At 41.5% G+C, this 15,582-nt stretch overlaps 1 protein-coding gene across 6 annotated transcripts in view; it reads left to right on the forward strand.

Annotated features, from left to right (window-relative positions):
- Positions 1-10,452, forward strand: part of Eci2 (enoyl-CoA delta isomerase 2) — a 75,141-nt gene extending 64,689 nt beyond the window's left edge. The window contains exons 6-10 of one of the 6 annotated variants that reach the window (XM_050142358.1): positions 1,524-1,623; positions 2,787-2,907; positions 7,433-7,522; positions 9,338-9,481; positions 10,138-10,452. In XM_050142358.1, the coding sequence (XP_049998315.1) occupies positions 1,524-1,623; positions 2,787-2,907; positions 7,433-7,522; positions 9,338-9,481; positions 10,138-10,293 (611 nt within the window). In that variant the 3' untranslated portion in view covers positions 10,294-10,452. The remainder of the gene's footprint in view (positions 1-1,523; positions 1,624-2,786; positions 2,908-7,432; positions 7,523-9,337; positions 9,482-10,137) is intronic. The other 5 variants (XM_050142359.1, XM_050142357.1, XM_050142356.1 and 2 more) reach the window with 5 other exon arrangements.
- Positions 10,453-15,582: the final 5,130 nt, after the last annotated feature.

A 15,582-nucleotide genomic window follows, 5' to 3' on the forward strand; every position in this document is an offset into this window, starting at 1 on the left:
GCTGGCAGGGTAGAGAGAGCATCTGGTGCATTCTTAGGCATCAGTACAGTAGACCCTTTCAACTGAATGCTCCTTTCAGGGGTTTTGCCTCCAAAAATTTGAGTTATCTGTGTTCATCCTTGGTCTAGAAATAAGTAGGAATTTCTAGAAAACTCACAGTATGTTTTAAAACACTCATTATATAATATATAGTTATTATTAAAGTTTGCTACTGTAAATATCTTGCCTAATTATATGTTGAACTTTGTCACAGGTATGCATGTACAGTTACCCTCAACACCCTCTGGGAATTAGTTCCACTACTCTCATTAAAATAGTACTGTTCACACTCATGTTCCCTGTGTAGAATCATGAGGTATCTCCATAGAAGGGCCATACGTTTCAAGTATCTTGTATCCACTTTGGATGTCATAATGCCTAACAAGAAAGATGCTATGTCAGTACGCATTACATACTTTAGGAAAGAATGGTCAAAGGGAAAAAGTCGACGAATATTCAGTATACATGATTTTTTTTGGTCCTCAAATATTTTCTGCTGGTTGAATCCATAGATGTAAAAAAACCTGAGGGTATGGAGGATCAACTGGAAAGGAAATACACAATACATATTGGAGAGCCTGATACTATGCCCATGTTTCAGGGATTTTTGGACCATCTTGGAATGTATCCTATGCACATAAATAAGAACCATCGTGTCTTCTTTTGGTCTGGGAAAACTCTGATATTTACAGTTATCAAAACTATTTAAGGGTGCTAAGGAAGTAGCCTGAAATGGAATGCTTGCCTATCAAGTAGGAATCCCTGGGTTTGATCCCCAGCATGGTATTGTAACACAGGTCTTCAGTACTGGCAATCAAAGGTATGGACAGGAAATCAGCAGCTCAGAGTCATACTCATCTACATGGAGAGTTTGAAGCCAACCTGGGCTTCTTCAGATCCTGTCTCAAAAAAAAAAAAAAAAAAGTGATTAAGAAAAAAACATTTCATTGTAGACAAATGGTACTTAAATAGTCATACAACTTCAGTGACTCTTGATAATGGTTCTTATTGTAATTTAGACAGTCCCACACAGTCTGTCCACTCGTCTTGACTATAGCAGCCCCTTTTCCTGCACCCTGTTCTTTCTCTGATTCAGCTCTGGGGGCTCTTCTTTCGGGCTGTTGTATAGCCCCTGGAGACCAGAGACACAGAATCTCATGTGCACTGTTCCATCTCTGCTAGCTTTGCCTGTTGTTCAACTCTCAGTTTAGCTGCCCCTTCTTGTGTGAGCTCCACCCTAAACATCACAATAGACTGAGCCTGCTCCATAGTCATGCTACGTGGCCATCTGTCATGTTCTAGTCACACCATCTGCATTTACTTAGGTTCTTTAAAACCTATGTCTTGCTAGTCCCTAGTGTGTAAATGAAGTTCACTCGTGTTCTGCTATTGACTAGCTGAGCCCTGCACACAGCAGATGCACATAGCTCTTGAATGAGTTGGAACATGAAGGAATCGTGGCTCTGTTGATTGACTGTTCGCAGGAGCTGGTGACTATTACTGCAGTGGGAATGACATAACTAACTTAACAAGAGTCCCTGGTGGAATGGAGGAGGTAGCTAAGAAGGGTCCTGAGTCTCTGAGGTAAGAGTCACATTTGTTTGATCCTAGAGGGTTACTTCTTTGCTCCCCAACTTCATGTGTCTTTGTAGTGAGCATATGTGTGGGTATGGTGCATACATGTGCATGTGGAGTCTGGCGTTGATGTCAGACATTTTCTGCATTGCTTTTGGTCATAGTTCCGGTTTCTGTTGCTCTGATAAAATACTAGGACCAAAAACACTTGGAGAGGAAATTCCTTTTGTATTTGCACCTGATGATCCGTCATTAAAGAAACAAGAATCTGAAGGCAAGAATCAATCTAAAGACCATGGAGGAGTACTGCTCCATGACTTGCTCCCTCCTGCCTTGATCAGCCTGCTTTTTTATAACTTCCATGACTTCCAGCCCAGGGGTGGAATCACCCGCAATGGTCTGGGCCCCCTACATCAACCACTAATTGAAAAAATGCACCACAGACTTCCCTATAGCCCAAAACCATACAAGCACTTTCTCAACTGAGAGGCTCTTTTCCCAAACGCCTCTAGCTTGTGTCAAGTTTACTTACAACTAGCAGGTATGCCTCCACGCCCACCCAGATTTTATGGAGATTCCGAGAATTCAAATTCTACTCCAATCTTCACACTTAGGTGGCAAATGCTTTAACCCATGAGTCATCTCCACAAGCCCCTCACATCAGTAAAATGACCACTTGTCCATGTTGATGCACTTAATCACGATTCCCCAAAAATTCCCCCTCTGCATCCTGTAGTCTCATGAGGTTGAGTGGAAAGTGTACGGTGAGGAAGAGGCAGAGGGAGTCTGAGTTCCCATGCAGCAGGGTAAATAGACAGTGTCTGCAGATGCTGGCTGTGACTGGAAGGAGTCTTGAAAGCTGTTGAAGGAGGTTTGGGGCTTCACCTTCCTATCCCAGTTCTGCCAAGTCTCTCAGTCCCCCTGTGATATGCAGTAATGCATGTAGTCACCCACCATGATGTCTCAGGTCACAGCTAGCTCACAGTCCTGAATGTAGTGCCCAAGATGTGAACTAGCCTTAGCCTGTAGAAGTCATTAGGTTTACAGGAATCCTGGGCCAATCAGCAGAGGTGGCCCTATAGAGTGATATCATATCACATTTATACATTCCTTTCTATAGTTAGTGTTGCCACTTTGGGATAATTAATGATTTTTTATTTCCATTTCTTTAGGGAATTTGTAAGCACTTTTATAGACTTTCCCAAGCCTCTGGTTGCAGTAGTAAACGGCCCAGCTATAGGAATCCCTGTAGCCCTTCTGGGACTGTTTGATGCTGTCTATGCATCAGACAGGGTAAGTCTACTTGTGCAAGCACAGGTCAATCCGTGAGTACCTCTGTTCTTTATTGTGACTGTCCCTCAGTATATTACAAGGGGTTAATGGTTGTGCTGGTTAGTTTTTTGTCAACTTGACACAAAATAGTTACTTGTAAACAGGGAAACTAACCTGGAAAATGTTTCTCTAACAGATTGGCCATAGTCATGTTTGTGGTACATTTACTTGGTTAATGATTGATGTGGAAGGGCCCTGCCCACTGGGGGCAGTACCACCACTGTGCAGGTAATCTTGGGTTGTGGTAAAAAGCAGGTTGAGCAAGCTGTGGGGAGTCAGCCAATAAGCACTGTTTCTCCATGGCTCCTGCCTCTGATCCTTTAGTTCTTGCCTTGACTTCCCTCAATCATGAACTGTAACCTATAATCCAAATAAACCCTTTCCTCCCCAAGTAGCTTTTCGTCAGTGTTTTATTACAGCAACAGAAACCAAAATAAGACAATGGTAGAATATAGTCATTTAGATCTTAAAGACTCAATCTAACTTGACAATTTGTATTCTTATATCATTGTTAATTATTTTTTCTAAACACTGCCATTGCAAACATTGCCCCAACTCTAATGGTTCTGTATTTTAATCAGACTACATAGCTGTTCAATCTTCAGTTTTCATATTACTGAAAAATGGTCAGGCGATGACTGACAGCTTGCAGGATTGCTTGATCCTCTTTTCCTAGTTCAGGAAGCCTAGTATTTAGGATTCTAGATTAAGAAGGGACTTTGGTCATTCACTGCTCTCCTTCCTTTTTAGAAAAAGAAACTGAAGCCTAAGAAATTCCGAGACGTCAAATATAGTTGAGCCTTGTGTGTGTGTGTGTGTGTGTGTGTGTGTGTGTGTGTGAGAGAGAGAGAGAGAGAGAGAGAGAGAGAGAGAGAGAGAGAGAAGGAGTCTCATTGTGTCACACTAGCTTTCCTAGAACTCACAATGTAAGTAGACCAGGCTGGCCTTGAACTCACAGAAATACTCTTGCCTCTCCTCCCAGGAATTAAAGGTAGATGCTGCCATGCCCAACTTTTATTTTTGCTTTATTTTTTTAACCATAGTATTTTTCTGTTATGGCCAAACTTAAAATTTCCATAAGTATAGGAACTAAAAAAAAAAAAAAAAAAAAAAAAAAAAAAAAAAAAAAAAAAAAAAAAAAAAAAGGAAAAAAATAAAGATCCAGGACAGGCTGTTAAAACTAGAGCAAAACCTTGTCTTGAAAAATCGAATCTCTCTCTCTCTCTGTCTCTGTCTCTGTCTCTCTCTCTCTGTCTCTCTCTCTCTCTCTCTCTCTCACACACACACACACACACACACACACACACACAGGAAATGGACACGTTGATCAGTAAACTAAAAAGGGAAAGGCTGTGTTGTGGATCCCCAGGACCATTTAAGAAAAACAAATTGTTATAGGAAAGTGAGCCACTTGTTCTTCCCGGCCGCCAGGCTAGCTTATATTTGAAGGAATCACACCGAAACTATATTATTTAAAACACTGCTTAGCCCATTAGCTCTAGTTTCTTATTGACTACCTCTTATATTTTAATTTAACCCATTTCCATTAATCTGTACATCACCACGAGGTTGTGGCTTACAGGTAAAGTTTCAGCATGGCTGACTCTGGCAGTGGTCCTATAATCTCTCTGGCTTCGCCATCTTCCTCCCAGCATTCTGTTTAGTTTTCCCTACCTACCTAAATTTAGCCCTATCAACAGGCCAAGGCAGTTTCTTTATTCATTAATTGTAATCACAGCACACAGAGGGGACTCACACATCTACTAATCTATAGGATGATGGATGGGGGTGGGAGGATTAGGGACATATAGTTCAAAGGATACATAGTCACAGATACATGATGCTGAGCCTCTAATTTGCAGTGTGAGAATTGTAGTCAATCATAGTGGAATTTATACAAGAACTTTGGATATGAATATATGTGTTTATTGGGTTCACTAAAGCAGCAGTTTTACTCTGTGTGTGTGTGTACCTACCTTAAATATGCATCCCAAAATTTGTTAATTAGGGAAAAATCACTCATTCCATCACTCAGATATAAACCAGTACAAGCATTTGGTTTTTGTAGCTTAGCAAATCTCACCAGTGCCTGGCTTCTGAAACCTTAGGATGTGTCTAAGTTTTGTTGTTGTAAACACAGATGTGGTGACAGTTATCTTAGTGATTACCCCAGAATTATAGTTCAGCAGCCCCCAGGTCTTCTGCTTCCTTCTCCTTGGGAGGGGCCAAAGTTTCCTGGCTAACCAGTGAAGAGATTCCCTGGGTTTTTATTGACTTCACAAACAAATATTGTATTGAACAAGAGGCTCACAGTCAACCCTATTAAAATACCCATAGCTATACTGTTGTCTGTGATGGATACTGGTCTTAACTAAATATGCTAGTAGCTTCACTATCAGCAAGTTCACTGTTTCCATGTGAGTTTTAAATTTGTTCAAATAGATGTTTGCGTGTTCATAGTGCTTAGGTACTCTGTTAATACACATAATACACATACACATTTTATACAATACACACAGCAGCCTTTTAAGATCATACTTAGCTACAGATAGAGAATACTATTACAGAGAGGGTATGGGACTGCCCCAAAGCCTTAAATCAGTTCAACGCTAGAGCCTCAGTCCTTAACTGCATCCACCATTCCATCTTTGGAAATAGGAACTGCTTGTTGCCAAGTTCCTATGTACCTATTTATGTTAAGTTAGCTGTGACTGCTTTTCTGATTATATTCTTAAAGCTACGTTGTCTGATTATGTTCCTGAAGTGTGTTTTCTTACTAAGGTTTCTGGGTAAAAGAAAAGTGACATTAATGAGAGTATTGTATGGTTTTATTCACATGCTACCTATATCTATATACTCACAAATACTTACTAAAATAACTACTGTCATGCTACTAGAAATTAAGTATTTGTATACTTATTTCAGTGATTTTCTTTCATAAATTTATTATTCTTCACAAAATACATAAATAGATGGGGGTGTTGGCTTGTACTTACAAGCACTTGGAAAGCTGAGGCAGAAAGATTATCATGAGCTCTATACTTAAGAAAAACATGGATGAGCATACTTAGCATCTAAACCACCAATGCTGAAAGTAACTCTAGAATCTGAAGCCAGCCAGAAGATCTCTAGGGTGAAATCGGGATAAATGGAAGATTGAGAAAACAATATTTCAACTCATCCAACAAAAGCTGCTCACTCCAAAATATTTTTAAAGTAAATCTATAAAGCAATTGATCAAAAAACTCGTATAAAAATTGGCAGTGAGGAGAAATAAATAGCATGCAAGAAATGAAATATAATGGCTCCTTAAACCATGAAAGAGAGCATTAAAAATAGCCTGCTTCTCTGGGGTCTGGGCAAGAGAGTTTAGGTAGTGAAGGTACTTGCTACTTATTATGCTGCCTTAAGATTGTCTATTACTGTGATGAAACCCCATGCCAAAGCAAGTTGGGAAGGAAAGGGTTTATTTGGTTTATAGTTCCACATCACAGTCCATCACTGAAGGAAGTCAAGACAGGAACTCCAACAGGGCAAGAACCAGGCAGTGGGAGTTGATGCAGAAGCCGTGGAAGAGTGCTGCTTTCTAGCCTGTTCTTCATGGCTTGCTCGGCCTGCTTTCTTATACCACCCAGGACCATTAGCCAAGAGGTGGCACCACTCTCTGTGGGATTACCCCTCCCATATCAATCATCAATCAAGGCATTACTCTACAGACTTGCCTACAGGCCAACCTTACGAGAGCTTTTTCTCAAGTGCAGTTCTGTCTCCTCAGGAAACTCTAGCTTGGATCAAGTTAATATGAAACTATTACTATTAACATAAAACTAGTTAATATAAAACTGGAAACATTAGTAAAAGCATTAACTGGATACAGATCAACAAGTGATGCCATGTACACATGGTAAGAGCAGCAATGATGAGAGAGAGGCCACCAATGTGCAGTGCATGAGTGACTCCCAAACCTTATGCCAAGGGACAGGAGCAAGAAACAAAGGTCTATTATATATAGGATTCCATGCATGTGACCTTCTTAAAAAAAAAAAAAAAACGGGGTGAGGGGAACAGCAGGGACAGAGAGCAGATAGTGATGCATGGGAATGATAGAAGGAAGTGCTTGCCCACAGGGGTCCAGAAGGGGACTTTTGGTGTACTAAATATTTTCTCAGCTGAAATTGATGGTGGCAACATAATTTACATATTTGTAAAACCCCATTGATAACACACTAGAAGTGAATTGTGTATTCACAGTATAACAGATAAGCTTAATTTCAATGTCCTCACCAATTAGGAATACTGAGCTAGACACAGTCGTACATTCCTGTAATCCCTGCACTCAAGAGGCTGAGAAGTATGAGATGGTTAAGTTCTAGGCCAGACTGTGAATTTAAAATTAAATAGTAATTGCATAACTTTGTCAGAGTTGAATTATAGACTTACCTCTATATACCTTAATGCTTTTCTGTTCTTCCTCAATCCCAACCAGGCAACATTTCATACTCCGTTTACCTCCCTTGGTCAGTGCTCAGAAGCATGCTCCTCTTACACATTTCCGAAGATAATGGGCTCAGCAAAGGTAACTTAGAAAAAACTTAAAATGCAGTGTGTTGTCTTTGTTGCCAGGGCAATCCTGTACTCTGTCTTCTTTCCCTGGGGCAAAGTTTGCAGGATGACTATTTCCTCTGCAATATGGAAAACCCAGGCTAAGGGGAGACCCGATGTAAGGGGAGGGTCAGGATATTTGCTCTGCAGTTCATGATGCAGGGACCGTGTCTGACAGCTGGTGACCTAGAGCTGGAGCTCTGGTGGCAGCAAAAGACCTTGTCCTCCACAGCTATGTGACAGTCCTTGTAGGCCTGGGACTAGGAAGCCTTATAGATATGGCCCCTCAGCTGAGGGCCACCTAACTGTGTGAATGAGCAACAACCTCTGAGATGACATGGTGACATCTTCTCTTTGGAGCCATTTGAATTCTAGAAATCACAAGCTTTTAGCAGCTCCATAGTCATAGTCACTGTGACTCCCAGTCAGAGTTGCCTTTAACAGTTATTGTGCTGTGTGTTGAGACACCCAAGGTAGCCCACTGACTGTTTGCTCAGGTCTAGCTAGCTCTGTGTTTGTGCAAATCCACTTGTCCTCTGTGGAGTAACTTCAAGGATATGAAGATAGGACTGGAGAGGAAGGACAGAGGGAAGGGCTTATCAGACATTGGTCACCATCTCAGTATGGTAAGGGAGCCGATTTGGTGACTATTAGACTTTTTGCTGTGGATGCCCCCACATGCATACATAGATAGTACAGGTGCATACAAACTTTAACTTCACCGTGCTGTCGTCACAGAGCCTGAGTTATTAATCTGTTGATGTTTGAATAATTGAGGAGAAGCAGCTCTTAAAAGTTAGACATTTGAACTTGTTTAGGTTTCTTGAATAGAAGATGCAACTATAGAAAGAACAATTGCTCATTGGCTTTGGTTTTTATAGACGTTCAATGTAAGCTATCCCCATGTCCCTTCATTCACATGAAAGTAATCTGAGTATCTGTACAGGGAAAGATGACATTCAGAGTCAACTTCAAGGAAGGGAATGAATTTTGGATACCTCAAAGGTGGATCTATGGATGCTGTTGTTCTACCCTGCTCCTGCTCCGTTTTGTTATCATTTACAGAGCTTAATAGCTACCAGGTGTTGCAAGGAGGGCTGTTTGTTTATTCCTGCTTCTCAGACTCCTGAAATAATCACACAGATACTATATTATCTAAATCACTGCTTGGTCCATTAGCTCTAGCTTCTTATTATCTAACTCTTACATGTTTATTAACCCATCTCCATTAATCTGTGCATCACCACAAGGTTATGGCCTACCAGCAAAGTTTCAGCACATGTTTATTAACCCATCTCCATTAATCTGTGCATCACCACAAGGTTATGGCCTACCAGCAAAGTTTCAGCGTGTCTGTTTCTGGTGACTTCTCCTTCTGACTGTGCCCTTCTTTCTCACAGCATTCAGTTTAGTTCTCCCCCCCCCCACCTCTATTCTCTGTGCAGGCCCAAGACAGTTTTGTTAGCCAATAACCAATAAAAACTACACATACACAGAAGGACCTCCTACACCAACTATAGGTTTAAGTCCTGGGCTTCCCATCTTGCCTCTCCAATGCAGATCTTCATAGAAACACCTGCTGTTCTAACTTTTAGAGAGAGATAAACAGTTATCATCTCAGCTGTTTGAAAACCTTTGTCCAGTGTGGTCTTTGGCTTGCCTGTTCCTGTGAAAGACAAGCAACCTTAAGAGCCATGAGTACATCTGCATCTCCCAGTGGCTGGCTCTTCTGAAGTCAGCTGAAGCCTGTTTTTATTAAACTGAGGTTGCATCTTGCTTTGCATTGCAGGCAGCTGAGATGCTTCTCTTTGGGAAGAAGCTCACAGCAAGAGAGGCCTGTGCTCAAGGCCTCGTCACTGAAGTTTTTCCTGACAGCACTTTTGAGAAAGAGATCTGGACCAGGCTGAAAGCATATGCGAAGCTCCCACCAAACGTTAGTATTTGACCTTTACTTGTGGGGATGTGGAAATCATTTCCCAAGAGAAAATGTACCTTAGGAGGACGCAGCCTAAGAAGACAAGACATGTCTTCATTTGACTTGAAGCACCTCTGGATTTTGTTAAAAGTTACTATGATGTTGGGAATAGTGATTTTATTTTAAAAGAGAACTTACCAGATAGACATTTCATTTCCATGCTACAAGGTCAAATTATAACCCTTTATGGTGATAACTCCATGAGGATGCCAGTAGACACCCAGCTTTTTTACTTTGGGATTCAGGTGAAAGGTGAGGAGGTTGAATATATTTAGGAGACCCCACTTTATAGAATATCAGTTTGTATGGGTAGTACATATGGGGAGTAGCTCATAGCTGATTGTTCTTACATCCTTGATGTTGAGTGTGTGATCCTGGAACCAGAAGATTTGTATCTATCTAGGGCTGTTTAGAGTCATCTCTGTGTACCTTAAAGATAAACCCTAGTGTGTGTGTGTGTGTGTGTGTGTGTGTGTGTGTATGTATATATATATATATGTATATATATATATGCCTTAGCAAAATCTAAAAGGATCAGTTAATTACAGTGGATGGCAAGAATTTATTGATCCTGTTCCTGTTGGAATAACTTATTGTTGGTTTTGTTTCATCAGTCCCTGAGAATTTCCAAACAGTTGATCAGAAAAAATGAGAAAGAAAAGCTCCACGCAGTTAACGCTGAAGAGTGCAGTACCCTCAAAGCAATGATGCTGTCAGAGGAATACATCAATGCTATCAAGAGCTTCTTATCCAGAAAGTCAAAGCTGTAAAGCCCATCACAGCAGTTAAACTTCTCAAAGGAAGAATGTGCCTTCTGTGTTTTCTGGTTTCTGGTATATGAAGAACACCCTTCACTGTGTCTTTTTCTTGACTAACAACACAGCAATTATGATAAGAAGGCCTAACAGCGCTGACAAATAAAAACTTTAATACATCAAGCCTTAAGAGTTTATGTAGGTTTTTGGTAATAGAAAGTCTTACATCTCTTGACATGAGTGTATAAACTTTAAGACAGTGTACTTGGGGACCTGTTGACCGAGGTTTCTGTCCCACCTGATCCTGCAGCCATTAAGCCCCAAAGAAATGACACAGAAGTCTACATCAATTATAAACTGATTGGCCTAGTATCTCAGGATCTTCTTACTAACTAAGAATTAACTAATTCTTACCACTTATATTAACCCATTATTCTTGTCTGTATTATCCATGTGGCTTTGTATCCATCTTTTTCAACGAGGCAGTCACATCTTGTTTTCTCTGTGTCTGGATCACAACTGCAACTCAAACTTCCCGCTTCCTAGAATTCTTGTTGTCCCACCTCTACTTCCTACCTGGTTGCTGTCACCCTACCTATACTTCTTATCTGACTACTGGCCAATCAGCATTTTTTAAAAAAAATAATACAATTGACAGGATAAAAAAAATCTATTGTTCCACAGCAGGGACCTGTTCTGAAAAATGTCTACATCCTTACATGCTGAGATCATGTCTCTGACACCACAGTAGCAGTTTATCATCCACACATGGTGACTGAGTAAATTGGGTCAAACACCATCAGTCTTTGGATCACGAACTTGAAGTATTCTTTGAGTTGCATTTTCTTTTTCAACCATCTGGCAAAAGAGAAAAATAATTTTCAATGCCTCTTGTCTTAGGGCTTCAACTGCTGTGAAGAGACACCACGACCACAGCAACTCTTATAAAGGAAAGCATTTAATTGGGGCTGTCTTATAGTTCAGTGGTTTAGTCTATTGTCATCATTGGCAGGAAGCATGGTGGCATGCAAGCAGACATGGTGCTAGAGAAGTAGATAAGAGTTCTGTATCCAAATCTGCAGGCAGCAGGAAGAGAAAGAAAGAAACATAAAACCTCAAAGCCCTCCCCCAGTGAAATACGTCCTCCAATAAGGAACACACCTACTCCAACAAAGCCACACTTCCTAATGTACGCCTATGGAAGCTTTTCTTATTCAAACCACCATACCACCCCTTCCCCAACACACACCTACACAATTTATTGAAGATGTAAGACAGGAACAATGGGTCATTTCTTCAGAAAAGCAATGTTCCTCGTTGGCTTTACATTCCTCATTCTTTCGTGCAGTGTTTTGTGAGGCACCTATGAGCTGCCTAACCTTCTAACTTGACAATTTCATTAATGGCATCCACTTCACTTGATAAGGCCTTTGATGAGATAGTTGGAGCTCACAAAATTGGGATTGAATGTTGCTGGATATTTGATCACACTGTGAACCCCAAGATTGCATTATTTAAATAAAATCAAATGTAGGTCCAGAGGCAGAGCAAGCAACCAGTTGACTGGAAGGAACCATAGAGAGTAAAAGGAAGTTGATGGGCGAGGGGGGGGGGGAGTAGAAGAAAGAGACATCCAGTTGGAGGAATTTGTTTCAAATGGTGTTGAAGAAAGCCCTCTTTCTGAAACATGCCAGAGGAGAAAAGTTAGCCAGCTTCTTTTTCTGCCTCTCTGAGCTAGCAGATTGTCACCCTAGTGTCTGACTCTTGAGACTTCATTGGTAAAATAAAAAGAGGGAGACTTAGTAAAAAAAAAAATCCCTCCTTATGTGGAGGTGGCTTGGGTAGCAGTGTGGGACAGGAAGGCTCCCCTGGGGCAGTGGCCTCAGCAGTGAGGTGACAGTGGCTGCAGATTCCTAGTCAGCAGTTGAGGCAGTGGTAGGCTCAGGTGCAGACGGTGTGTCACAGATAAAAACATCAATAGCGTATTTTTCTTACTAAAATATTGCTACATTTTTATCTTTCTTTCAACAATTAGGTTCCAGGTAGCTATAGTGTCAAAACCTGAAAGTATTTTAAATTTTGGTTTTTTTATTCTGATAATCTTAGTCTGCAGTGTTCAGCTTTATGAAAATGTAAACAGAAATAACCATTATGATTATTAACAAGTTACTAGTGCCTGAGGCCCATTATATTTTATCTTTTGAAAATGATGCCAGGGAACAAAGATGAGATTGCTACCAATGTCTTCACAGACTGAGATCCTTAAACGGGAAGAGTGGTGCTTTCCTGGAGTGAAATGACTAGGAAGTGCCAAAGAGTCAATTAAGAAGCCAGGCAGAGTCCAGGACCACCACACCCCAGGAGCCAACTATTGTCCAAAGCTCCTGTTCAGTGCAAAACCTCTGTACAACATATAGAAAGAGACTATGTTATAATGCTTAAATTAGGAGTGGATTAGGAGGGGCTGGAGAGATGGCTCAGTGACTAAAAGACATGGCTGCTCTTCCAGAAGATCTAAGTTCAGTTCCCAGCAGCCACATAGCTCACAAACTATCTGTAATTACAGTTCCAGAAGGTCCAATGTACCCTTTTTGCATCTGTAGGTACCAGGAACATATGTAATACACACCCATATGTATGAATGAATTCTTAAAAAGCAGATCATAAAAAAGCCACCCAAATGCAGAGAAGCAGCTTTCCCTGGCTGGGAAATACGACACCGTTGACTCTTCTAGTGAGGAGGAGATTCTTGCTCCAAAAGCAGAGCTCTGTTTGGTGGACACTCTTGTGGCTATGATGTAGCCAGCTAAACATTAGTCCATGAAAACAAAAGACAACAACAAAAGTCTCTGTCCAGATGAAGGGCTACTTGAGGGTTAAAGAGAGAAGAAAATCCCAAAGCTAAGAAAAAGTGCTCTAGACTGAGAGATAGCTTAGTGAAAGCATACTGGCTGCTCTTCCAGAGGATCCAGGTTTCATTCCCAGCAGCCATATGGCAGCTCACACCCATCTGTAACTTCAGTTCCAGGGCATCCAAGCAGTCACACATGCGGTGCACAGACATTGATGCATATCTATACACATGAAAATGAGTCTTCTTTTTTTAAAGAACAAATTCTCCTTGATTCTGTGCTTGAACCTCAAGTCTCAGGTTCATGCACAGGACAGAGGCAAACAAATGTAGCAAAGCCTTGGAAAAATCACAGTAGGACCGTCAACATCACTCACAGGAAATCACAGTGGGACTGTCACCACCACTCACAGGAAGTCACAGTGGGACTGTCACGACCACTCACAGGAAGTCAAGAATGGAACTGTTGTCTGAGTCACTTGCTAAAACAGTCCTCCACTTGAAAGTTTCCAAGAACAGAGGCCATGCAGGGTTATAGTCACAGTGTCCACAACATGGTCCACACTCATTTGGCATATGGAAGGCTGGCCAGTCACAATGAGAAGGAGAAGGTGTGTCAGTCCCATGATTACCCAGAGATTGGAATTGCCGCACAGTTAGCCGATCTTCTAGCTATCCCAGATGGCCAGGAAAATCGCATGTGATTATGTGTGAAATTTCAGTTGATTAAGTAAAGCCAGGTAGAAATTTTCATTTTGAAGCGTAACGCCTACTAAACACACACACACACACACACACACACACACACACACGTACTTAATAATATCGTAGCTATGATGACTTTTTTTGTCAACTTGCCTATGCTAATGAATTATTTGTCCTATTGACCTATGGTTGGAAACAGCCCTTTAATGCATTAATTTCGTCTGGCCTGTGTAACTATGAAGTCTTGATAAGGCATATCATTATGAAGACTGTCTTCAGTAATAATTGGGCTTAAAATCTTGAAAGGTATGAAATACGTGCTAAATTTCTCTCCCATATGATACTACAGATACTTAGAGTTAAAAAAGATATTATTTAAGAGAACTATCAGAAATAATGTACAACATTAACTGGATGGGACCTGCAAGTTGAATTTTCTACCAGTGAATGCATCACAACCCAAGAAGACGCTATTGGGGAGACTCATAATTCAGCTGGGAACTAAAGTCATACCTCTGGTCTGACAGTGTCAAGTGCAGAACTGTCCTGTGCATGTTTGGGCAGAGAAGAAAGGGAGTACCGATGAGGACAGGAAAACGTGAAGAGTCAAGTACAAGAGACCAAATCTGTGAGACACACAAGTACAAAACACCAAACCTACGAGACACACCACACACACACACATACACGCACAAAACCAACCAAAAAAAACATGATAGGATTCACTAATACAAAGCATCAATTGTCATTTTCCTATATACAGTGTAAGTGAGCACATGGAGCTGGAGAAACATTGGTGAAGTTACCTGAGAAAATATTGTTTTAAAAACAAAAGGGGAGTTGACCAGAAGGTGAGTGACCCACCTGCCAGCTAGACTGCTCCCACTCCTGGATTCTGCTTTCCCAAAACCCACTCTGCCACCCAACCCCTCCTACCTTATCATCCTCCTTGTGGTCAGTCCTTCCCCCAATAGACTCCACAGACCCAGGTACAATCCACACCAGTCAGAAGAACAGATAAGTAACCTGCCTCCCCGCCGAACTGGCCCACACCCAGACCCTGATCCCCAGGCACATCCTGTACTGATCCCCTCTCACCCACAGCCCCACTGCAGCTTTACCAGGGGCCAGGATAGTCCTAAGGACCCCAGGTAAGACACCACCCACTACCCCCAACATGCCTTAAAACCCTGCCCAACAGCACTATACTGCACCCCTCTTCTGAGCTACAACATAACAGAAGGATTAGGCTTTATTGGAGGCCCAGTCAGATCTAGAGACCCAGGGTAAGACACTGCCAACACCCACTAACACTAATTAAGGCAAGCCCAACATCGCCAACTGCAGCAGGAATTGTGTCACTGTTTGGGTGACTAGAGACCCTTTGGCCCAGGGGGTGAAGTTGCAGAGGACAGTAAGTGACCATAACAAAAGGCTCGGGCAGGGCAAAGCTTGCTCTGCCCAGGAGGATGTTTGGCTGGCTGCTTGGTTTGGTTCCCCCATCCCCTTGATTGCTGGTGAACTGCTGGTATTGTGGGTGAATTTTCAGTTTAGCTCTTTCTAGCACAGGAGGAGGGTGTCGGGTCACCCTTGCTTATAAATGTAGATAATAAAGATGGCACCTGCTTCTTATCCTTCTTATCCCTTGAATGAGAGTAAATTATATAACACTGTGTTTAATGTATATGACGGTCCTTGTGGCTCTCCTAGGCTGACCACGGTGTTTTGATGGCTCTCATTTTAATTAC

The sequence above is a fragment of the Alexandromys fortis genome, unplaced genomic scaffold, assembly GCF_014885135.2.
Source record: "Alexandromys fortis isolate MF-2015 unplaced genomic scaffold, M_Fortis_MF-2015_v1.1 scaffold_5, whole genome shotgun sequence".
Taxonomy (NCBI): Eukaryota; Metazoa; Chordata; class Mammalia; order Rodentia; family Cricetidae; genus Alexandromys; species Alexandromys fortis.